This window comes from Orcinus orca, chromosome 8 (assembly GCF_937001465.1).
Source record: "Orcinus orca chromosome 8, mOrcOrc1.1, whole genome shotgun sequence".
Lineage (NCBI taxonomy): Eukaryota > Metazoa > Chordata > Mammalia > Artiodactyla > Delphinidae > Orcinus > Orcinus orca.
Genome location: NC_064566.1, coordinates 30,499,483 through 30,524,773, shown reverse-complemented (window position 1 = coordinate 30,524,773; position 25,291 = coordinate 30,499,483). Strand labels below are relative to the sequence as shown.

Sequence of the window (25,291 nt, the reverse complement as noted above, 5' to 3'; positions counted from 1 at the left end):
ACTCAGAGACTGGAACAGTGTTAAGTAAATAGTAGGTGTTCTATAAAGATTTGCTGAGTAAATTAGTGGACAGAAATTATGACCTATTAGACTGTCCTGAATCTTAGTGTTTTTTGATGGATGTTTACCCCCACTCTAAAACAGGAGCCACATGTGTACACATTCCCCAGACAATTTGCCAATACAAATACTTGGATAAATTTTCACCATCAAAGAGTTACAGAGCACAAATTTTGGGCCATTAAGTACTGCTATAAGGGCACATACAGACAAATCTCTGGCTATGTAATTCTTATACGCCTTACACAGACCAAGGATTGGCAAACTATGGCCTGCAGGCCAAATATGGTCCATCAACAACCTGTATTTGTAAACAAAGTTTTACTGAAATGTGGCCACACATTTATTTACATATTTCTTGTCTATGCTGCTTTTGCACCACAACAGCAAAGTTAAATAGTTGCAACAGAGATTGCATGGTCCACAAAGCCTAAAATTTTATCTAGCCCCTTGAAGAAAAAACTTGACACAGACTATAAGTCAATGTTTCTTCCTTTTCTCACTCAAAAGATAATCTACCAACACAGCTAAATTCTAAATAACCAATGACATGGCTAGCTCTCTTTATCAAAGGTTTAGAAAATAATCTGCAAACATGAAGTATATGCAATACAAATGCCATATACATCACCCTTCATCGAGCAAAGAAATATGAGCCAAGAAATTCTTCCCTTAAAAGCATCTTGTAGAATACTTTAATACAAGCAATTCAAGTAAGACCCAAGTAACGAACATCAGTTACATACAACATGTGTCCAGTGCTGTACAGGAAAGGCGGGTCTTAAAAATCAAAGCACGAGAATTCCCTGGTGGTCCAATGGTTAGGACTTCGTGCTTTAACTGCTGAGGGCACAGGTTCAATCCCTCCTCAGGGAACTAAGATCCCACAAGCCTCAAGGAGAGGCCAAAGAATAAAAAAAATTAAAGCCCCTGGCATTCCCCAGGTTACTATATTTCCTTATTGTTGGTCTGCCAATAGCTGCAAAAGGAAATCCTTTCTTGCTGAGAACTCAATATCCATTGAAATAATGCTGGAATTTAACTATTGGGTTAAATTCCACAAAGAAGTTAAGTAATCTGCCCAAGGTCGCACAGATGGTAAATGACAGATCACTACATATCTCTTATATACATATGAGAGAACGCTGAAAACAATTTTTTGCCAATAAATTCAATTTAAATAAGATGTCAAAATTCCTTAAAAATACATCACTTTCCAAAACCGATTCAAGAAGAAACAGCGTAACTGAATGAACCTCTACTTGTAAAACAATTCAGAATTTAAAACTTTCCCACAAAGAAAACTCTAGCCTCCAGTTGCTTCACTGGTAGAGTCTATCACACGTCTAAGGAAGCAACAGTACCAATTACTACACAAATTGTTTTAAAAAACAGAAAAAGGGAACACTTCCAAGCTCATTTTAGGAGCCCACTATTTCTCTAAAGTCCAAACCAAATATGAAAATTACAAGATAATATTAGGAATAAGTCAAGATAACTGCTCTCATCAGAAACATGAAATACTTAGGGATACATTTTAAAAAGACGTATAATACCCCTGTACACTGAAAACAAAAAAAAAAGAAGAAAAAAACATAAATATGGCTTAAATAAATAGAAAAAAATCATGTTTATAGATTTATAATTTGATATTATTAAGATAGCAATTTTCTCCTGAATGATCTATATATTTAATGCAATCCCAATAGTATCAGGCACTATTCAAGCAAGCATGATTAGGGAAATTGATAAGCTAATTCTAAACGGAAAGGGTGCAGAGCAGCTAAAACAATTCTGAAATAGAAGAAAAACGATGGAAGACTTACACTATTTGATTAGAAGAATTTTAAATTCAAGAATTACTATATAAAGCTATAGTAAGCAGATAGTGTAGTACTGGCATAGGAAATGGGTCAATTGAACAGAATACAGTCCAGAAATAGACCCAGACGTATTTGGTCAATAGATTTGAAATAAAAATGTCAGGGTAACTGAGTAGGGAAAATATTATCTTTCAACACAGTGTTGGAACAACTGTATATCCATATTCCAAAAAAATGAACCTTGACCCTTGTCACATGCCAACATTAAAATTAACTCAAAATGCAAATAGGTAAAAGCTGAAGTTATAAAACTTCTAGAAGAAAACAATGGAGAATATTTTATAACCGTGGCATAGGCAAACGTTTCTTTAATAGAACACAAAACCCACAGACTATAAAAGAAAAAACAGAAATATGGAACTTAACCAAAATTTAAAATTTCTGCTCTTTAAACATATAAAAAAATTAAAAGGAGGAAATATTTATAATACATGTTACAGGACTTAAAGGAATATAGGAAGAATTCTTACAACTTACTATTAAGACACACAAAATGGGAAAAACTTAAACACTAAACTAAACAAACAAAAAACAAGAGATGTAGAAATGGTCAATAGTGCTATGGATTGAATTCTGTCCCACCAAAATTCATATATTGAAGCCCTAATCCTCAATGTAACTTTTTTTTCTTTTTTTTAAATTGGAGTATAGGTGGTTTACAATGTTGTGTTTAGTTTCAGGTGTACAGCAAAGTGATTCAGTTATACACAGACACATTCATTACTTTTCAGATTCTTTTCTCATATAGGTTATCACAGAATATTGAATAGAGTTCCCTGTGCTATACAGTAGGTCCTTGTTGTATACAGTAGTGTGCGTATGTTAATCACGAGGCTCCTGATTTATCACCCACCCCCATGTTTCACCTTTGGTAACCATAACTTTGTTTTCAATATGTGTAAGTCTCTTTCTGCTTTGTAAATAAGTTCATTTGTATCATTTTTTAAAAATTTGATACCACATATGAATGACATCATATGATATTTCTCTTCCTCTGACTTACTTCCCTAAGTATGATAATCTCTTGGTCCATCCATGTTGCTGCAAATGGCATTTTGTTCTTTTTTATGGCTGAGTAATATTCCATTGTAAGTATGTACCAATTCTTCTTTATTCCTCTGTCAATGGACACTAGATTGCTTCCATGTCTTGTCTACTGTAAATAGTGCTGCAATGAACACTGGGGTACACCTATCTTTTTGAATTATGGTTTCCTCCAAATATATGCCCAGGAGTGGGATTGCTGAATCATATGGTAGTTCTAGTTTTAGTTTTTTAAGGAACCTCTATAATGTTCTCCATACTGGTTGTACCAATTTACATTCCCACCAACAGTGTAGGAGAGTTCCCTTTTATCCACACCCTCTCCAGCATTTTATGCTTTGTAGACTTTTTGATGATGGCCATTCTGACCGGTGTTAGGTCATACCTCATTGTAGTTTTGATTTGCCTTTCTATGGTAATTGGTTATGTTGAGCATCTGTCCATGTGCTTTTTGGCCATCTGTATGTCTTCTTGGGAGAAATGTTTACTTAGATCTGCCTACGTTTTCAAAAAATTTTATTTTATTTACTTTTTTATACAGTAGGTTCTTATTAGTCATCAATTTTATACACATCAGCATATACATTGCAATCCCAATCGTCCAATTCATCACACCACCATACCCACACCCCCGTGGCTTTCCACCCTTGGTGTCCATAAGTTTATTCTCTACATCTGTGTCTCAACTTCTGCCCTGCAAACCAGTTCATCTATACCATTTTTCTAGGTTCCACATACATGCATTAATATACGGTATTTGTTTCTGTCTTTCTGACTTACTTCACTCTGTATGACAGTCTCTAGATCCATCCATGTCTCAACAAATGACCCAATTTCATTCCTTTTTATGGCTCAGTAATATTCCATTGCATTTATGTACCACATCTTCTTTATCCATTTGTCTGTTGATGGGCATTTAGGTTGCTTCCATGACCTGGCTATTGTAAATAGTGCTGTAAAGAACATTGGGGTGCATGTGTCTTTTTGAATTATGGTTTTCTCTGGGTATATGCCCAGTAGTGGGATTGCTGGATCATATGGTAATTCTATTTTTAGTTTTTTAAGGACCCTCCATAATGTTCTCTATAGTGGCTGTATCAATTTACATTCCCACCAACAGTGCAAGAGGGTTTCCTTTTCTCCACACCCTCTCCAGCATTTGTTGTTTGTAGACATTTTGATGATGCCCATTCTAACCACTGTGAGGTGATACCTCATTGTAGTTTTGATTTGCATTTCTCTAATAATTAGTGATGTTGAGCAGCTTTTCATCTGCTTCTTGACCATCTGTATGCCTTCTTTGGAGAAATGTCTATTTAGGTCTTCTGCCCATTTTTGGACTGGGTTGTTTGTTTCTTTAATATTGAGCTGCATGACCTGTTTATATATTTTGGAGATTGATCCTTTGTCCGTTGATTCGTTTGCAAATATTTTCTCCCATTCTGAGGGTTGTCTTTTCTTCTTGTTTATGGTTTCCTTTGCTGTGCAAAAGCTTTGAAGTTTCATTAGGTCCCATTTGTTTATTTTTGTGTTTATTTCCATTACTCTAGGAGGTGGATCAAAAAAGATCTTGCTGTGATTTATGTCAAAGAGTGTTCTTCCTACATTTTCCTCTAAGTGTTATAGTGTCCAGTCTTACATTTAGGTCACTAATCCATTTTGAGTTTATTTTTGTGTTTGGTGTTAGGGAGTGTTCTAATTTCACTCTTTTACATGTAGCTGTCCAGTTTTCACAGCACCACTTATTGAAGAGACTGTCTTTTCTCCATTGTATATCCTTGGCTCCTTTGTCATAGATTAGTTGACCACAGGTGCATGGGTTTATCTCTGGGCTTTCTATCTTGTTCCATTGATCTATGTTTCTGTTTTTGTGCCAGTACCATATTGTCTTCATTACTGTACCTTTATAGTATAGTCTGAAGTCAGGGAGCCTGATTCCTCCAGTTCCGTTTTCTTCCCCTCAAACTGCTTTGGCTATTTGGGGTCTTTTGAGTCTCCATACAAATTTTAAGATTTTTTGTTCTAGTTCCTTAAAAAATGCCATCGCTAATTTGATAGGGATTGCATTGCATCTGTAGATTGCTTTGGGTAGTATAGTCATTTTCACAATATTGATTCTTTCAATCCAAGAACATGGTGTATCTCTCCATCTGTTGGTATCATCTTTAATTTCTTTCATCAGTGTCTTATACTTTTCTGCATACAGGTCTTTGGTCTCCCTAGGTAGGTTTATTCCTAGGTATTTTATTCTTTTTGTTGCAATGGTAAATGGAAGTGTTTCCTTAATTTCTCTTTCAGATTTTTCTGAAAATCATTAGTGTATAGGAATGCAAGAGATTTCTGTGCATTAATTTTGTATCCTGCAACTTTACCAAATTGATTAGCTCTAGTAGTTTTCTGGTGGCATCTTTAGGATTCTCTATGTATAGTATCATGTCATCTGCAAACAGTGACAGTTTTACTTCTACACTTCCAATTTGTATTCTTTATATTTCATTTTCTTCTCTGATTGCCGTGGCTAGGACTTCCAAAACTATGTTGAATAACAGTGGTGAGAGTGGACATCCTTGTCTTGTTCCTGATCTTAGAGGAAATTCTTTCAATTTTTCACCATTGAGAATGATGTTTGCTGTGGGTTTGTCGTATATGGCCTTTATTATTTTGAGGTAGGTTCCCTCTATGCCCACTTTCTGGAGAGTTTTTATCATAAATTGGTGTTGAATTTTGTCAAAAGCTTTTTCTGCATCTGTTGAGATGATCATATGGTTTTTATTCTTCAATTTGTTAATATGCTGTATCACATTGATTGATTTGTGTACATTGAAGAATCCCTGCATCCCTGGGATAAATCCCACTTGATCATGATGTATGATCCTTTTAATGTGTTGCTGGATTCTGTTTGCTAGTTTGTTGTTCAAGATTTTTGCATCTATATTCATCAGTGATATTGGTCTGTAACTTTCTTTTTTGTAGTATCTTTGTCTGGTTTTGGCATCAGGGTGATGATGGCCTCATAGAATGAGTTTGGGAGTGTTCTTTCCTCTGAAATTTTTTGGAAGAGTTTGAGAAGGATGGGGGTTAGCTCTTCTCTAAACGTTTCAAAGAATTCACCTGGGAAGCCATCTGGTCCTGGACTTTTGTTTGTTGGAAGATTTTTAATCACCATTTCAATTTCATTACTTGTGACTGGTCTGTTCATATTTTCTATTACTTCCTGGTTCAGTCTTGGAAGGTTATACCTTTCTAAGAATTTGTCCATTTCTTCCAGGTTGTCCATTTTATTGGCATAGAGTTGCTTGTAGAAGTCTCTTAGGATGCTTTGTTTCTCTGCAGTGTCTGTTGTAACTTCTCCTTTTTCATTTCTAATCTTATTGATTTGAGTCCTCTCCCTCTTTTTCCTGACAAGTCTGGCTAATGGTTTATCAATTTTGTTTATCTTCTCAAAGAACTAGCTTTTAGTTTTATTGATCTTTGCTATTGTTTTCTTTGTTTCTATTTCATTTATTTCTGCTCTGATCTTTATGATATCTTTCATTCTGCTCACTTTGCATTTTGTTTGTTCTTCTTTCTCTAGTTCCTTTAGGTGTAAAGTTATATTGTTTGAGAATTTTCTTGTTTCTTGAGGTAGGCTTGTAGAGCTATAAACTTCCCTCTTAGAACTGCCTTTGCTGCATCCCATAGGTTTTGGATCATCGTGTTTTCATTGTCATTTGTCTCTAGGTATTTTTTAATTTCCTGTTTCATTTCTTCAGTGATCTCTTGGTTATTTAGTAACGCATTGTTTAGCCTCCATGTGTTTGTGTTTTTTACGTGTTTTCCCCCTGTGATTCATTTCTAATCTCATAGTATTGTGGTCAGAAAAGATGCTTGATATGGTTTCAATTTTCTTAAATTTACTGAGGCTTGATTTGTGACCCAAGATGTGATCTATCCTGGAGAATGTTCCATGCACACTTGAGAAGAAAGTGTAATCTGCTGTTTTTGGATGGAATGTCCTATAAATATCAACTAAATCTATCTGGTCTATTGTGTCATTTAAAGCTTCTGTTTCTTTATTTATTTTCATTTTGGATGATCTGTCCATTGGTGTAAGTGAGTTGTTAAAGTCCCCCACTATTATTGTGTTACTGTCGATTTCCTTTTTTATAGCAGTTAGCAGTTGCCTTATGTATTAAGGTGCTCCTATGTTGTGTGCATATATATTTATAACGGTTATATCTTCTTCTTGGGTTGATCCCTTGATCATTATGTAGTGTCCTTCGTTGTCTCTTGTAAGATTCTTTATTTTAAAGTATATTTTATCTGATATGAGTACTGCTACTCCAGCTTTCTTTTGATTTCCATTTGCATGGAATATCTTTTTCCAACCCCTCACTTTCAGTCTATATGTGTCCCTAGGTCTGAAGTGGGTCTCTTTTAGACAGCATATATATGGGTCTTGGTTTTGTATCCATTTGGCAAGCCTGTGTCTTTTGCTTGGAGCACTTAATCCATTCACGATTAAGGTAATTATTGATAGGTATGTTCCATGACCATTTTCTTATATTGTTTTGGGTTTGTTTTTGTAGGTCCTTTTCTTCTCTTGTGTTTCCCACTTAGAGAAGTTCCTTTAGCATTTGTTGTAGAGCTGGTTTTGTGGTGCTGAATTCTCTTAGCTTTTGCTTGTCTGTAAAGCTTTTGATTTCTCCATTGAATCTGAATGAGATCCTTGCCAGGTAGAGTAATCTTAGTTGTAGGTTCTTCCCTTTCATCACTTTAAGTATATCATGCCACTCCCTTCTGGCTTGTAGAGTTTCTCCTGAGAAATCAGCTGTTAACCTCATGGGAGTTCCCTTGTATGTTATTTGTCATTTTTCCCTTGCTGCTTTCAATAATTTTTCTTTGTCTTTAATTTTGGCCAATTTGATTAGTATGTGTCTCGGTGTGTTTCTCCTTGGGTTTATCCTGTATGGGACTCACTGTGCTTCCTGGACTTGGGTGGCTATTTCCTTTCCCATGTTAGGGAAGTTTTCGAATATAATCTCCTCAAATATTTCCTCTGGTCCTTTCTCACTTCTTCTGGGACCCCTATTATGCGAATGTTGCTGCGTTTAATGTTGTCCCAGAGGTCTCTTAGGCTGTCTTCATTTCTTTTCATTCTTTTTTTTTTTTATTCTGTTCCACAGCAGTGAATTCCACCATTTTGTCTTCTAGGTCACTTATCCGTTCTTCTGCCTCAGTTATTCTGCTACTGATTCCTTCTAGTGTAGTTTTCATTTCCATTATTGTACTGTTTATCTCTGTTTGTTTGTTCTGTAATTCTTTTAGGTCTTTGTTAAACATTTCTTGCATCTTCTCGATCTTTGCCTCCATTCTTTTTCCGAGGTCCTGGATCATCTTCACTATTATTATTCTGAATTCTTTTTCTGGAAGGTTGCCTATCTCCACTTCATTTAGTTGTTTTTCTGAGGTTTTATCTTGTTCCTTCATCTGGTACATAGCCCTCTGCCTTTTCATCTTGTCTATGTTTCTGTGAATGTGGTTTTTGTTCCACAGGCTGCAGGATTGTAGTTCTTCTTGCTTCTCAACTTAATCTCTTTAAGGCTAAATGCGCATATGCCAACATTAGCAGCCTGAATCTTACAATACCTGCTAGTGTTGAAGGGTCTCCTGCAGAGGCAAGGTGTGGCTGTGGCTCACTGTGGGGACAAGGACACTGGAAGCAGAAGTTCTGGCAAGTACTCCTTGGTGTGAGCCCTCCCAGAGTCTGCCTTCTACCTACTTTTTGATTGGGTTGTTTATTTGATATAGAGCTGCATGAGTTGTTTGTATATTTTGGAGATTAATCCCGTTTCAGTTGCTTCGTTTGCAAATATTTTCTCCCATTCTGTGGGTTGTCTTTTTATTTTGTTTACGGTTTCCTTTGCTGTGTAGAAGCTTTTAAGTTTCATTAGGTCCTATTTGCTTATATTTGTTTTTATTTTCCTTAGTCTAGGAGGTGTATCAAAAAATATCTTGCTGCGATTTACATCAAGGAGTATTGTGCCTATGTTTTCCTCTAAGAGTTTTATAGTGTGTAGCCTTACATTTAGGTCTTTGATCCATTTTGAGTTTATTTTTATGTATAGTGTTTATGAAATGTCTAATTTCATTCTTTTACATGTAGCTATCCAGTTTTCTCAGCACCACTTTTTGAAGAGACTGTCTTTTCTCCTTTGTATATTCTTGCCTGCTTTGTCATAGATTAATTGACCATAGGTGGGTGGGTTTATTTCTGGGCTTTCTCTCCTGTTCCATTGATCTGTATTTCTGTTTTTGTGCAAGTACCATACTGTTTTGATTACTGTAGCTTTACAGTATAGTCTGAAGTCAGGTAACCTGATTCCTCCAGCTCCATTATTCTTTCTCAGAATTGCTTTCGCTATTCAGAGTCTTTTGTGCTTCCATATAAATTTTAAAAATCTTTGTTCTGCTTCTGTGAAAAATGTCATTGGTAATTTGACAGGGACTCCACTGAGTCTGTAGTTGCCTCGCGTAGCATAGTCATTTTGACAATATTGATTCTTCCAATCCAAAACAATACCTTTCCACGTCATCTTTGTGTCACCTTTGATTTCCTTCACCACGTCTTATAGTTTTCAGAATACGGGTCTTTTGTCTCCTCAGGTAGGCTTACTCCTATGTATTTTATCCTTTTTGATGCGATGGTAAATGGGATTGTTTCCTTGATTTCTCTTTCTGATCTTTAGTTGTTAGTGTATAGGAATGCAAGATTTTGGTGTATTAATTTTGCATCCTGTACATTTACTGAATTCACTGATGAGCTCTAGTAGTTTTCTGGTAGCATCTTTTCTATGTATAATATCATGTTGCTGCAAACAGTGACAGTTTTACTTCTTTTTCAATTTGCATTCCCCTTATTTCTTTTCTTCTCTGATTGCTGTGGCTAGGACTTCCAAAACTATGCTGAATAAAAGTGGTGACAGTGGACATCCTTGTCTTGTTCCTATCTCAGAGAGAATGCTTTCAGCTCTTTACTGTTGAGAATGTTAGCTGTGGACTTGTCATATAAGGCCTTTACTATGTAGAGGTAAGTTCCCTTTATGCCTACTTCTGGAGAATTTTTATTATAAATGGGTGTTGAATTTTGTCAAAAGCTTTTTCTGCATCTATTGAGATGATCATATGGTTTTTAGTCTTCAGTTTGTTAACATGGTGTATAACACTGATTGATTTGTGGATATTGTAGAATCCTTGCATCCCTGGGATAAATCCCACTTGATCATGGTGTATGGGATTCAGGTTGCCAGTATTTCGTTGAGGATTTTTCCGTCTATGTTCATCAGTGATACTGGCCGGTAATTTTCTCTTTTTGTGGTATCTTTGTCTGGTTTTGGTATCAGGGTCATGGTGGCCACATAGAAAGTTTGGGAGTGTTCCTTCCTCTACAATTTTTGGAATAGTTTCAGAAGGATAGGTGTTAACTCTTTTCTACATGTTTGATAGAATTCGCCTGTGAAGCTATCTGGTCCTGCATTTTTGTTAGTTGGAAGCTTTTTAATCAGTTTCAATTTCAGTACTTGTGATAGGTCTATTCATATCTTCTATTTCTTCCTGGTTCAGTCTTGGAAGCTTGTACCTTTCTAAGAATTAGTCTATTTTTCCAGGTTGTCCATTTTATTGGCATATAGTTTTTTGTAGTAGTCTCTTATGATCCTTTGTATTTCTGTGGTGTCAGTTGTAACTTCTCATTTTCATTTCTAATTTTATTGATTTGAGTCCTCATTTTTCTTGATGAATCTGGCTAACGGTTTATCAATTTTGTTTATCTTCTCAAAGAATCAGCTTTTAGTTGCATTGATCTTTACTACTGTTTTCTTCATCTCTATTTCATTTATTTCTGCTCTGATCTTTATTATTTCTTTCCTTCTACTAACTTTGGGTTTTGTTTGTTCTTCTTTCTCTAGTTCCTTTACATGTAAGGTTAGGTTGTTTCTTTGAGATTTTCTTGTTTCCTGAGTTAAGACTGTATTGCTATGAACTTCCCTCATAGAACTGCTTTTGCTGCACCCCATAGGTTTTGGATCATCGTGTTTTCATTGTCATTTGTCTCTAGGTATTTTTTATTTATTTATTTATTTATTTTTTGTCTCTAGGTATTTTTTAATTTCCTCTTTGATTTCTTCAGTGATCCATGGTTGTTTTGTAACATATTATTTAGCCTCCATGTGTTTGTGTTTTTTACAGTTTTTATTTCCTGTAATTGATTTCTAATCTCATAGTGTTGTGGTTAGAAAATATTCTTGATATGATTTCAATTTTCTTAAATTTACTGAGGGTTGATTTGTGGCCCAAGATGTGATCTATCCTGGAGAATGTTCCATACGCACTTGAGAACAATCAAAGGAATGTTGTAATAAATACCAATTAAGTCCATAGGGTCTAGTATGTCATTCAAGACCTGTGTTTCCTTGTTGATTTTCTGTCTGGATGATCTGTCCAGTGATGGGACTGGGGTGTTAAAGTCCCCCACTATTATTGTGTTAGTGTCAATTTCTTTTTTTATGGCTGTTAGCATTTGCCTTGTATATTGAGGTGCTCCTATGTTGGGTGCACATATATTTGTAATTGTTATATCTTCTTCGTGGATTGATCCCGTGATCGTTATGTAGTGTCCTTCTTTGTCTCTTGTAACAGTCTTTATTTTAAAGTCTATTTTGTGTGATGTGAGTTTTGATACTCCAGCTTTCTTTTGATTTCCATTTGCATGGGATACCTTTTTCCGTCCCCTCACATTCCCTCTGTATGTGTCCCTAGGGCTAAAGTGGGTCTCTTGTAGACAGCATATATATGGGTCTTGTTTTTGTATACATTCAGCCTGTCTGTGTCTTTTGGTTGGAGCATTTAATCCATTTACATTTAAGGTAATTATCTGTATGTCTGTTCTTACTGCCAATTTGTTAACTAGGATTTGTTTTTGTAGGCCTTTTTTTCTTCCCTTCCTCTTCTCTTGTGATTTTTTTTCCCCCTTTGCAGTACACGGGCCTCTCACTACCGTGGCCTCTCCCACCGCAGAGCACAGGCTCTGGACGTGCAGGCTCAGCGGCCGTGACCCACGGGCCCAGCCGCTCCCCGGCATGTGGGATCCTCCCGGACTGGGGCACGAACCCGTGTACCCTGCATCGGCAGGCGGACTCCCAACCACTGTGCCACCAGGGAAGCCCTTCTCTTGTGATTTGATGTCTATCTTTTAGTGTTGTGATTGGGTTGCTTCTTCTTTTTCGTGTGTGTATCTATTGTAGAATTTTGGTTTGTGGTTCCCAAAAGGTTTTGACCTAGCAGTCTATATATGTACAAGACTGTTTTAACTTGCTGGTCTCTTAATTTCCAATGCATTATCAATATCCTGCATTTGTACTCTCTTCTCACGACTGCTGGTTTTACTATCATATTTGTGTGTGGAGATTTCCTACCTTTGCTTTATGTTTGTCTTAACTGGTGAGCTTTCCCATTCATAATTTTCTTGATTCTAGTTGTGGTCTTTTCTGCCTAGAGAAATTCCTTTAGCACTTGTTTCAAAGTTGGTTTGGTGGTGCTGAATTCTCTTAGGTTTTGTTTGTCCATAAAGCTTTTGATTTCTCCGTCAAATCTGAATGCCAGTCTGCTGGGTAGAGTATTCTTGGTAGTAGGTTTGTCCCTTTTGTCACTTTAAATATATCATCCACTCCCTTCTGGCCTGCAGATTTTCTGCTGAAAAATCAGCAGATACCTTATGGGGATTCCCTTGTATGTTATTTGTTTCTCTTCCCTGTTGTTTTTAATTGTTTCTATTTAATTTTCATCAGTTTGATTAGTATGTGTCTCATCTTGTTCCTCCTTAGGTTTATCTTGTATGGGACTCTCTGTGCTTCCCAGACTTGAGTGTTTCCTTTCTAATGTTAAGGACGTTTTCAGCTATAATCTCTTCAAATATTTTCTCAGGCTTTTTCTCTCTTCTCCTTCTGGGACCCCTACAGTGCTAATATTGATGCATTTAATGTTGTCACAGAGGTCTCCAAGACTGTCCTCATTTCTTTTCATTCTTTTTTCTTCATTCTGTTCTGCAGCAGTGATTTCCAACATTCTGTCTTCCAGCTCACTTATTCTTTCTTCTGCCTCAATTCTTGTGCTATTGCTTCCTTCTAGTGTATTTTTCATTCCAGTTATTGTATTGTTCATCTGTTTGTTTATTCTTTAGATCTTCTCTTTGTTAAACATCATTTGTATCTTCTCAATCTGTGCCTCCATTCTTTTCAGAAATTTTGGATCATCTTTACTATCATTACTCTAAATTCTTTTTCAGGTAGTTTGCCTATCTCCACTTGATTCAGTTGTTCTTGTGGGTTTTTATCTTGTTCCTTTGTCTGGAACATATTTCTCTGCCATCTCATTTTGTCTAGCTTTCTGTGTTTGTGGTCTTCTTTCCACTGGCTGCAGGATCATAGCTCTTGCTTCTGGTGTCTGCCCTCTGGTAGGTGAGTTTGGTCCTGAGGCTTGTGCAGGCTTCCTGGTGGGACTGGTCCCTACCCACTGGTGTGTGGAGCTGGGTCTTGTCCCTCTGGCGGGCAGACCATGTCAAAGGGTGTGTTTAGAGGTGGCTGTAAGCTCAGTATGGCTTTAGGCAGCCTGTCTGCTGATGGGTGGGGCTGTGTTCCTATCTTGCTGGTTGTTTGGCCTAAGGCATTCATGCACTGGAGCCTCTAGGCTGCTGGGTAGGGCCAGGTCTTGATGCCAAAATGGCAACCTCTGGGAGAGCTCAAGCCAATCAATATTCTCTGGGGCCTCTGCCACCAGTGTCCTTGCCCCCCCCCATAGTGATCCAGAGCCAATCTCAACCTCCCCAGGAGACCCTCCAAGACTCATAGGTAGGTCCAGCCCAAGCTCCTATGGAATTACTTCTTTGTGCTGGGTCCCAGTGTACATGAAACCTTGTGTGTGCCCTCCAAGAGTGGAGTCTCTGTTTCCCCCAGTCCTGTGGACCTCCTGCACTCAAGCCCCACTGGTCTTCAAAGCCAAGTGCTCTGGGATTCCTCTTCCTGATGCCAGACCCTCAGCCTGGGGAGGCTGAAGTGGGGCTCAGGACTTTCACTCTTGTGGGAGAACCTCTGTGATATAATTATTTTCCAGTCTGTGGGTCGCCCACCTGGCGGGTATGGGATTTGATTATGTTGTGAAAGCGCCCTCCTACCATCTCATTGTGGCTTCTTCTTTGTCTTTGAATGTAAACTATCTTTTTTGGTAGGTTCCAGTCTTCTTTGTTGATAGTTGTTCAGCAGTTTGTTGTGATTATAGTATTTTCATGAGAGGAGGTGAGCTCAAGGCCTTCTACTCCACCATCTTTTCCAGAATCAAGGGGCTGCTTTTAGTTTGGATGCTTGCTGTCTCTTTCCTCAGCATGGGCTGGCTGTTATCCCCTTGATATGGGGTGTGCAGGTGCAGCAGCCCTTGTGCGCTCCCCGGACAGTGTGGGCAGCACTTGGCAACTTCTTGTGGATCTCGTAGTGGTGGCCCGTGCCTGCCTATGGAGCCCATGATTGCAGTGGTGACTTGAGCCCACACCCAGAGCTTCTGTAGGCAGTGTCCCGTTGCCTGGGAGCACTTACAGGGAAAGAAGCTCTTATGGTGGTCCTGTCCCTCTCCTCATGTGCCCCTAATAGTGGCACCTTACTTTTCTGGCAGGCACCAGCTTCTCCTGAGTACACCCTCAGTTGCCACAAGCTAGCCTCTGCAGACTGTCTCTGAACAACCAACCCTGGTCCCTTCCCTGGGTCTGACCTCTGAGGCCTGAGCTTCAGCACCCAGTCCCCACCCGCATCAACAGAGGAGCATCTCAGGCTGGAGAACGCAAGGTGGTGGTGCCGACCTTCTGTGCAGGTTACTCTCCATTTTGCCTTCTGCAAACTGGTTGCTGTGCTCTCCTCCTAGGCTCCGAAGCTCCGCCTCCATCCAGGCTGATCCCCCACCAGTGAAGGGACTCCCAGGGTGCGGGAACCTTTTCTCCTTCACAGCTCCCTCCCTGTGGTGCAGGCCCGTCCCCATTCCTTTCTATTTCCTTTTGTCCTACCCAGTTACTTGGAGGTTTTCTTGTCCTTTCAGAAGTTTGAGGTCTTCTGCTGGCGTTCATTAGATATTCTATGTGAATCGTTCCACTTGCAGATGTGTTTTGAATGTTTTTGTGGGAGTAGGTGAGCTCCCTGTCCTATTCCTCCACCATCTTGATTCCCCAGCCTGTAACTGTGTTTTGAGACAGGACTTTTAAAGAGGTAATCAAGTTCATAAAGGTGGGGCCCTAATCCAAAAGGACTGGTGTCCTTACAAGAGGAAGAGGAGACATCAGGGATGGGCATGTACACAGAAAAGGCCATGTGAGGGTATGGAGAGAAGGCAGTCATCTGCAATCCAAAGAGAGAGGCTGCAAGAGAAACCAAACCTTCCAGATACCTTCATTTTGGACTGTCAGCCTACAGAACTGTAAGAAAATAAATTTCTGTTGTTTAAGCCACTCAATCTGTGGTATTCAATATTTTGTCACGACAGCCCTAGCAGACAAAGAGAATAAGCTTATGAAAAGATGGTAAATACCATTAGATCTCAGGAAAATGGAAATTAAAACAACGATGATAAACTACTACACACTTAATAGAATGACAACGTTAAAAAGACTGAGAATCTGGCAAGGATGTGGTGCACTTGGAACTCTCAGACAATAGTGGTAGGAATGTAGAAGTGGCACAAGCACTTTATAAGAAATTGCTGAACTATTTTTTAAAGTTAAACACACACTTACCATACAACCCAGGAATTCAGTTCCTAGGCATTTACCCAAGAGCAATGAAAACAAGTATCCACAAAAAGACTTGTACGTAAGTGGTCACAGAATTTTATTCATAATATCCCAAAACTGGAAACAACCCAATTATCCATCAACTAGTGAATGGTTAGACAACTTGTGGTATTCCACAGAATAGAATATCACTCAGCAATAAAAAAGAACAATCTTAATACCTGAAATATCGGCAATTTTTAAAAACAGAAGAAGCTTGACACAAAGGAATATATATTGAATGATTCTACCTATAGGAAATACTAGAAAAGGCAAATCTAATCTACAGGAACAGAAAGCAGACTTATCCTTCCTTGGAGCTGGGGTTAGTTGGTGGGAAGCAGGGGCTGAATGCAAGGGAGCACAAGGGAACTATCTGGAGTGAAGGAAATGTTCTCTACCTTGACTGTAATGCCGGTTTCACAGGTACATAAGCTTGTCAAACCTCATCAAACTTAAAATGGGTGTGTTTTATTGTATGTAAATTATTGCTCAATGAAGTTGATTTTAAAACATCAGACAGACAGGCCCTCTGCAGCATTTAAACTACAGAAGAGAGGATAGAATGCCTTTAGTTAGCAAAACGAGACCAGAGCAGACATTCAGAGAGAAGTACTGAGAGAGAGCAGCCAGCCACTAAGTGGCTTCAGATTTTCTGGCACTGCAGTGCTGTACCACACAGAGAATAACAATAAATCTTTTTTTTTTTTAAGATGGTGCCCTGAGAGAACCTTTGTTTCTTCAAACTAAAGGAAACTAACAAACCAACTGACTACTCAAAGTTTCTGAATTTCTATTTTGGTTTCTTCAACAGTATCTGGCACATGATAAACGTGTTGAATGCATGAATGATGCACTGATGACAATGTTATCAATCATACACTTTGCTGATTGGAATTAATTTTTTACATTAAAAAAGCAGTTCCATAGTTTAAAAAAACTGTTTAAAAATAAATTTATTTTTAATTCTCAAACAATGAAGGCAAATGCCCTTTTGCAAGATATGTGGTAATACACTGTAAAAAAACAAATCTAAAAAATGAATTAGCATGGCAACACAAATGTCAGAGTACCAGATGAGATAAGCCATTTATTTGAAAAGGATTTAACGATTTATAGCACAATATAAGAAATTAGCTTTGCTAATGGATACATAAATTCTTTTTGTCTGATTTTTTGATAGAACACAGTGAAAATGACTTAGAGAAAATAATGCCACAGATATATCTAAAATGTGAATGAAGCTGGAAGCAGCAGAGGACCACACACCATGAAATGTAAACAGAGGAGAAAAAAGCTAGATGCCAGACAGGAAGAGAAGAACCAGAAGAGCAGTCTTTACAAATAGAGGTAAGTATAACCAAGACTGAAATAAGAAATCTGATAGTTCTTAAGGCACAAAACAAAAAAAAAAAAAACAAGAGTGATCAATTATTCCTTAGTATGCACAGGAATTCTGCAGAATAAGTAAATTTTTCAAGGTTCATTTTTAAACTCTTCTCAACCTTATGGAATCTTGCTTTCCATAATTAGTGATTTATGTCAGGGCAAGCCACTTCCCTTCAAAAGAAAGAAATAATTTTTCTCAAATAATTGGATTAGATCTACTGCCACTAATTAAAACAGAGAATATATCATCTCTACATTCTTAGACAAACAACAACTATGTTTGATTAGCATGGTAAAATGAGCTTAATGGAGTCAGAAGATAAGAGAAGCTTTTAGAGGAGAGAGCATACTATTCAGTACATGCAAAACTTTTATTTTCTAGCTATATATTTCAAAAAAGTATCACTCAAAGCTTGGTTGTAGTTACACAGGCTTATTTTGATTTTGGCATTTATTCACAAAGAACTCTTTCTTGTATTATGGGATGTAGCAAACTTAAAAAAAATAATTTACTTCTGAAGTAAAGAACAAATATATTTATGGTTATAACATACACACGCCTAGCCAATTTCCTTCTTATAATACTTGGATGAAGAAAGCTATGTCATCTTCAATTTACTGGAATTATTTACTAGGTACTATTATTAATACCACTAGGCACTGCATTCAATAATAGTTAGGACCCAAAAGTTAGAAATAATTTAAAATTTTTGTCTTACAACTTAAACATTTGACTGAATTCATAAAATTGGATATTAATAATAAAAGCAGTACCATTCTAAATGTAAAAAAAATCACAACAGAAAACAAAGTGACAAGATATTTTTTACATTTCTAATTTGAGATCTAATACAAGACTGTATTAAAACTGAAAGGAAAATGATACGTTTATTCATTCACTCATTTATTCCAAAAACAAATGCTTACTATATTACAAAGCATTATGTTAGTTAGATCTTGTAATGGATAGAAAATAACTTAAAAAAAACAAAAAAACCAAAAAGCTCCTATCCTTAAGAGTCTTAAAATTACAAGGGGGGCTTCCCTGGTGGTGCAGTGGTTGAGAATCCACCTGCCAATGCAGGGGACATGGGTTTGAGCCCTGGTCCGGGAAGATCCCATATGCCACGGAGCAACTAAGCCCGTGGGCCACAACTACTGAGCCTGCGCTCTAGATTCCGTGAGCTGCAACTACTGAAGCCTGCACGCCTAGAGCCTGTGCTCCACAACAAGAGAAGCCACTGCAATGAGAAGCCTGTGCACCACAACAAAGAGTAGCCCCTGTGAGCCACAACTAAAGAAAAGCCTGCACGCAGCAACGAAGACCCAACGCAGCCAAAAATAAATTTATTAAAAAAAGAAAAAACTTACTTACAAGGGAAGTAAAGACATGTGCATAATACAACTAGCAACAAAGTATATCATATACTGCATTGTATTTTGTATAAAGTGATATAAATTAAACAAGGACTCAGAAGAAAAGAATTTCCAGCATGTGATCAGCGAATGATTCATGTAGGAAATACTTTGAGTTGGATAATGAAAGGTAGGGTGAAAAATGTGATGAGATCCCATACTGAAGAGATACCATATTAAAAAAAAGGAAATGAGACACAGAAGTGTTCTCAAAACTTCTCATGAACATGTATTCCTAGGGGTGGGGGAACACAGTCCAAAGCCCAAGATTTCTTTGAAATCTACTGTGTATTTTAAAAATAATATAAAATTTATGTTCTACTCTATTAAATATCTATGCTTGCTTTAACATAAAACTAACATTTTTCCTTTCAAAATTTTCCAGCAACACTAATACTCCAAGAAGATGGGCCATGCTTATCCTGAGTGTGCTCCCCAAAGATGCCAGTCAGAAGCTGACAGTATGGAATGAAGGGCAGCACAGTTGGAAGGAGATGTGGCTCGGAGAGCAGAGAGTAGAAGGTATTTAACCAGCCAGGCTAGAACAGTTCAAATGTTATTCAGAGGACAGTGGGGAATCATGAAAGATATATTTTGAACTGAGGGATTAGTCTGGCAAGGACACAGAGGATGAAGTCATATTTTGTGGCATTTTTAAGCATCAGGTACTGATCTAGCTGCTGGATAACTGAACAAGAGGCAGAAATCCCTGCCCTTATGGGGCTTACATTTCAGTATGGGGAAATAAACAATAAATAAGTTGAAAAATGTGCTAAGACCTGACAGGAAGAGATCACAAACAGGAGAGTGGTGACTGTAAAGGAAAGGCGAGGATGATTAGAAACAAAAGAATTCTGATTATGCCTAGGTGATTGAGATGATAGTAGTACTAATATCAGAAATCAAGGAGTCAGAATGATGGTTCTATGAGAGGAAAATGGATAAAAATGGGTTGTTTTATATTTGCAGGTCCAGAGGTCCCTACCAACCTAACAGATGAAAATGCAAGGCTCTGGGAGGTCAGGTCTGGAGATACAAACTTCATGACTACCTGCAGTCAGATACGAGTGGAAGCCACATGAGGGAGAAGGGAGAGAAGCAGAGAGCAAAGGGCAAAAGATTTGATAAATGTCCCTGAGGGGAGAAAAAAAAAATCGGGTTAGAGAAGAAAGAATCTAAGAGAAAATGAGAAAACATAGGTAATGACAAGGAGTAACAGGAAAAAGACTTTGCAAAGGAGACGTCAGTATATGTGCACACTTTTTTCTCCTTACCTGTTCATTCTTTTTCTGAACCCATTCCTTGTGCTTTTCTTCGGCAATTATCTTTCTCTTTTCACGTTCTTCCACTTCTTTCTTTTTCTCTAGCTGTTCATTTAATTCCTGTGGATTTTATTCAAGCAAAAGGCAACATTTAATAGAAGTACTCAACCTCACATATTTTTTTTAATGTCTGAGGTTAACCAAATTAAACAAGAATATAGTTTCCTTTATAGAAAATATACCATTAGTGACAATAACTAACTTAAGCAACTAGTCTATGATGAAAGGAAGGCATTGGTAAAAAGTGTAAGTCATTTTCTAGAAATGCAAATAATTGCTTGGCAGCAAAACACTAGTTTCTTAGACTAAACTTCAGCTAAATTACCCTCATTGAAATCAACTTTCCCACACATAAATTTTGGCATCACTGTACACTACTGGCAGAAGCTCAAGAAAATTGCAACTTTTTTACAGTTATAAAAAGCTTCTAGATTCTTGATGAAAATAAAGGGTAGGAATTAAATAATCCCTAAATTAAACTTTTAATTCAGAGTTACAGCAAAGAAGAAATGTAGGGAAAAAAAGGATCCAGATTTTTCTTTGCTGATTTTATAGCTGCTGGAGTGTAAAACAAAACCACATTCATATCCTAGATTATTTAACTGCCTTGCTGTCACTCGAATCTACATGTTTGGGCATTTCCTCAGGAGAAAGAATGTGGAAAGTATGGCCAAATAAAACTACAAGCTGAATGCCACCACTCTGTCACTCATCAGTTACATTACTGCATTAGTTGAGAATGCTGTTCAAACTAGACTCCTAGGACTCTACTACCCTAATTACTGGTTATTCTTCTCTCTCCTTAGATACCAGAAATTGGATACTTTTATATGTCTTCCACTGGACCTCATCCCCATGCCTCCCTTTCCCAAGGACCTACCTACCTCAGCATGGGTGGCAGTGAGAAAGACAATTTTTCAACTCTCAGACAATTCCAGTGTGTTAAATGAAATGAAGATAAAACTTGACACCAAGAACATATCTTGTATACTTGAGAACAACTGGTCTAAGGATACCTGTCTTCCGTGATCTCTCATCCTAGAATTCTGCTGCATCGGAAATAGCTTCCCTCACTCATTCAGAGTCTTCCAACTTTTAAACACTATACTCCCCCCATCCCCCCAAAGTAAAATATCCATTTTGGTTTTAAAAGGACTCTTCATTACCTCTGCAGCTGCTATCCCTTGATTACTCACTTAATAATTTTTTTTTTTTAATGGAGCACTTACTATAAAGATAGCAAGAACTGAGATGCAGGGATGAAATTCCAGAAGTCTCTGATGTAATCTAATTCCGTATACACAAAATAATGAAGTGCTGCATTGTGAGATACTGTGTAGAATAAGAGCTCAGAAAAGGGAAGGGAAGATGAGAGGAGAAAGAGTATGGTTCAGGGTAGTAAAAAACAAGCACCATGAGAGGAACAGTGAGGAGATGGCTTGACTAGAACAGGGAGGGGAGGTGACTAGAAAGTCAGACTGTGGTACTAACTAGATGGAAAAAAGTCTTTTGAGACAGGCAGAGTAAATTAAACACTATGAAGCAGGAATACATGGCAAAAGATTTAAAACTCTTAATGATGAAAACTGCATTTGAAGGGATCAGAAATATCATGAGGGAGACTGACTAGGAGGTTGCCACTGTACGAGTTGGAAGGGGACAAAAGTCTGGACTAGTGTCACGAAACAAGGGGGAATATGTGCATGTGCATGACAGACTAGATATAGACTTGACAACCACATTTTCCAAAATAGTCCTAAATTTGATCGTCAAGAAAGTTATTTAAATATACAACTAAAGATAGGACTGGTTACATTTATGTACCCTTTAAAATTCTTCATATAATTAAACTCAAAAGTCAGAAAAAAAATCAGACATTGTATTCCTATTTTATGGTTCACAAATTTTAGTTAATGCTGACATAAGAGTTAAAGATGAAGGAAGGGTCAAAAGTACCTAGAAAATGCTACCACTGACCCAAACAGTGCTTTAATCTCTCTCAGGATGTCTGTTCAAGTGATTTGCAACCTCAGAATATACATCACATTCTGAGAAACAACCCTCCCTTCCAAGGCTGGCTCCCCTCAGAATTTCCCACCTTAAATGCCTCCATCTTTTTGCCACTAAGGCCAGCCTCTTCCAGACACAGCTGGAGTCTTCTCTCACAAGGCCCCTATGTCATCTTCTGGTACACCACTGAATTTCAACAGAATTATATATCTTCCCACAGCGTAAACACTTGATTATAGAAAACCAAAATCCAAAGAGGATCCTAAACATGCATTTTTAATTTCAATAGCTTTTGCTGACTTTCAAAGAAAGTTTTACCACTAAAGGTAACAATTAGAAAAACTCAATATCTGAGTTCCACCAACTCTATATCCTGCCCTATTCCTTCATTAAGGGCTGATGAATGAATCAAAGGCCAAAGCATGATGGTGGAAAAAAAAAAAAGCACCTGAATTATTCACAAATTAGATAATTTTTATAATTTAGAATAGACGATACTAAAATGTTAAAGCAAATGTTAAAAATTAAAATTAGCCAAAGGCCATAGAGAATTTAAGGTAGTCTGCTAAAGAATTTTTTTAAATAATAAAAATTTAAGTAAAATTTACATGCCCTACAAAACCAATATGGTAGCTTTTCACAATACTAATGTTCAATATTTACCACATTTTATCACCTCAACATAGTTACAAATTTAAAAAAAATTGTAAGCCTAATTTTGATGAGTTAAAATAATTTTTAACTCAATCTTACAGGGATATCTGAAACAAATCTAAATGTTGCTGAAATCAAATTTATGATGGGGGATGATCTTTTTAATGACCCAATTACCTTTAAATTTTCCTTCAAGATTTCAAGGAAGAATATAAGAAAGCCAGGGTAAATTTAAAATTAAATGCTAAGTCTGACCCCTTTATTTCTAAAATGCATCTTGGTATTGTAGAAAAAAACACTTATTAAATTGGAAGTCAAAAAAACTAGGATCCACTCCCAGCTTTGCCACTAACTGAAAAAACCTTGGCAAAGCTACTCTCTGGCTCTCATGTTTTAATAGGGATCTGAGATGAATTGTTCCTTGTGGTTAAAAATCTGTGCTTTTAATGATATGATTTATAAATAAGTTAGAGAATACAGTAAATAAGGACAGAAAATAAGGAAAACATGACTTAGAAAATAAAACAAACGGAAAGGCATGAAAAAAATGTGAATACCGCAAGAGCTCAAAATAAGTTTATACCAAAGTAAGTAGTTTACCCATATGTTATGATATCCCTGGCATAACTGATATGGTTAAGACTCATGCTAAAATATTTTAACTGCTTCAGAGTTGAGTAATGACATAGATATAAGAAATGTCCAACTACTAAATATGTGAAAAGGTTTAAATCATTCAATTATACGCTGCTACCTGCTTAATCATTGAGGTAGGAACTTTATATTCATTATTTTAATCTGTTCTCAAAATAAATCTTTAGTAGTTACTATCATCTCCTTTAACACGTAACAACAACTAACTTTTACTAAGTGCTTCCTATGTATTAGGCCACATCCTGCTGTTCACTTAGTCCCCAGAACACTATGAGGTGAATGTTATTCTCCGCTTTCACTGATAATCCAGGCAGAGAGGTTAAAGATCCAAGGCCTCAGTTTTGAATCCAGGACGTAGGACTCAAGAACTTATGCTTTTAACCTCTCTACTACCGCCTCTCTAACATGTGGCTTATAGATGAAGAGACTGAGGCTCAGAGAAGTTAAGTAACTTTTCCAAGATCACAGATTTAGAACAGCAAGACTAGAATTTGAGCCTAGTTCCATGTTACTCCAAAGCCCAGGGTTCCTTATAATTTAGTGTAATTTAATTAACTTTATGGTAATGATGACTCTAAAAATGACTTGAAGTGACCCTCCTTTTCTTAGTGTAACAAGTGACTTCTAGTGAGGCTAGAGATGAAGCTAAATACCATAAAGTGAGCTCCACAATACCACTGATTCACTAGATCAGTGTTTTCCAAACTGTGAGTCTAAAACCAATGTCTGGGTTATGACTAGCCTTTAAAAAAAGAAAGAAAAGAAAAAATAGAATAGAATAGAATATTACCAGGTTCTGCACAAAATTAAGATATTTCAGATACATATGTAAGCAGGCATTACATATATGTATGCATTTGTGTGTGACATGAAGCAAAGTAGATTTCTCACTGTGAACAAATATTTTGAAAGTTACTAAATAATGGAATTAGTAATGTTAAAACTTGAGGTTGAAGTAAAAGAAGTAAGAGTCTGGGGTCTCAACAACACACTAATTCTGAAAATGTGAAGACTATGACCAAAGAGAGTGGCCAAGACAATGGAGGAGAGAGACCCTGAGCTCACCTCCTCTCACAACCACAACAAAAAAATCACAACTATCTACAGAATAACAATCAATGAAAAAGACTGGAACCTACCAGAAAAGATCTTCTACCACTAAAGACATAAAGAAGGAACCACAATGACAGGTAGGAGGGACAGACTCACATTACCCCCAAGGGTGGGCAACCCACAAAGTAGAGAATAAATACACTGCAAAGGCTCTCCCACAGGAATGAGAGTTCTGAGCCCCAGGTAAGGCTCCCCAGCCCTGGGGTCCAGCACTGGGAATACAAGTCCCCAGAGCATTTGGCTTTGAAGGTCAGCGGGTCTTAACTGCAGGAGCCCCACAGAATTGGGGGAAAAGAGATTTCAAACTTAAAGGGTGCATACAAAATATTATGCATACTGGGACCCAGGGCAAAAGCAGTAATTTGATAGGAGCCTGCGTCAGACCTACCTACTGGTCTTGGAGAGTCTCCTAGGGATGCATGAGGTGGCTGCGACTCACCCTGGGGACATGGATACTGGTGACAGACACATTTGAGGGCATTCAGCTGTGTGAGCTGATGGAGGCTGCCATCTTGGCTCACTATCACCGAGACCTGGACCCACCCAAAACCCTGTAGGTGCCAGTGCTGGGATGCCTCCAGCCAAACTAACTGAACAGAGACACAGACTCACCTACCAACAGACAGGCTGCCTAAAGACTTCCTGAACAAACAGCCACCTCCAGACAAGGCCCTAAACACAGCTTTCCCCATCAGAGGGCCAAGACCCAGCTCTACCCACGAGTGGGCAGGCACAGGCCCTTCCCACCAGGAAGCCTGCACAAGCCTCTGGACCACCTCATCCACCAGGGGGCAGACCAGAAGCAAGAAAAATACAATACCACAGGTCACACACTGAGTCCAGCAACAGCAGGCCAGACAGACCCTACCCTGGGACCGCCTGGGCCCTGGCCCTGCCCACTAGCA

The 25,291-nt window shown here is 37.8% G+C and overlaps 1 protein-coding gene and 1 long non-coding RNA gene across 2 annotated transcripts in view; one reads left to right on the top strand and one right to left on the bottom strand.

The window, feature by feature from the left end:
• CCDC34 (coiled-coil domain containing 34) overlaps positions 1-25,291 on the bottom strand; it is a 54,743-nt gene that overhangs the window by 8,761 nt on the left and 20,691 nt on the right. Inside the window, exon 3 of the mRNA XM_004263936.4 lies at positions 19,908-20,015. Within this exon, the coding sequence (XP_004263984.2) occupies positions 19,908-20,015 (108 nt within the window). The remainder of the gene's footprint in view (positions 1-19,907; positions 20,016-25,291) is intronic.
• On the top strand, positions 17,039-19,934 carry LOC117197513 (uncharacterized). Its single transcript, XR_004478164.2, has 3 exons — positions 17,039-17,178; positions 19,019-19,155; positions 19,603-19,934. It is a non-coding gene; the product is annotated as an uncharacterized LOC117197513 (long non-coding RNA).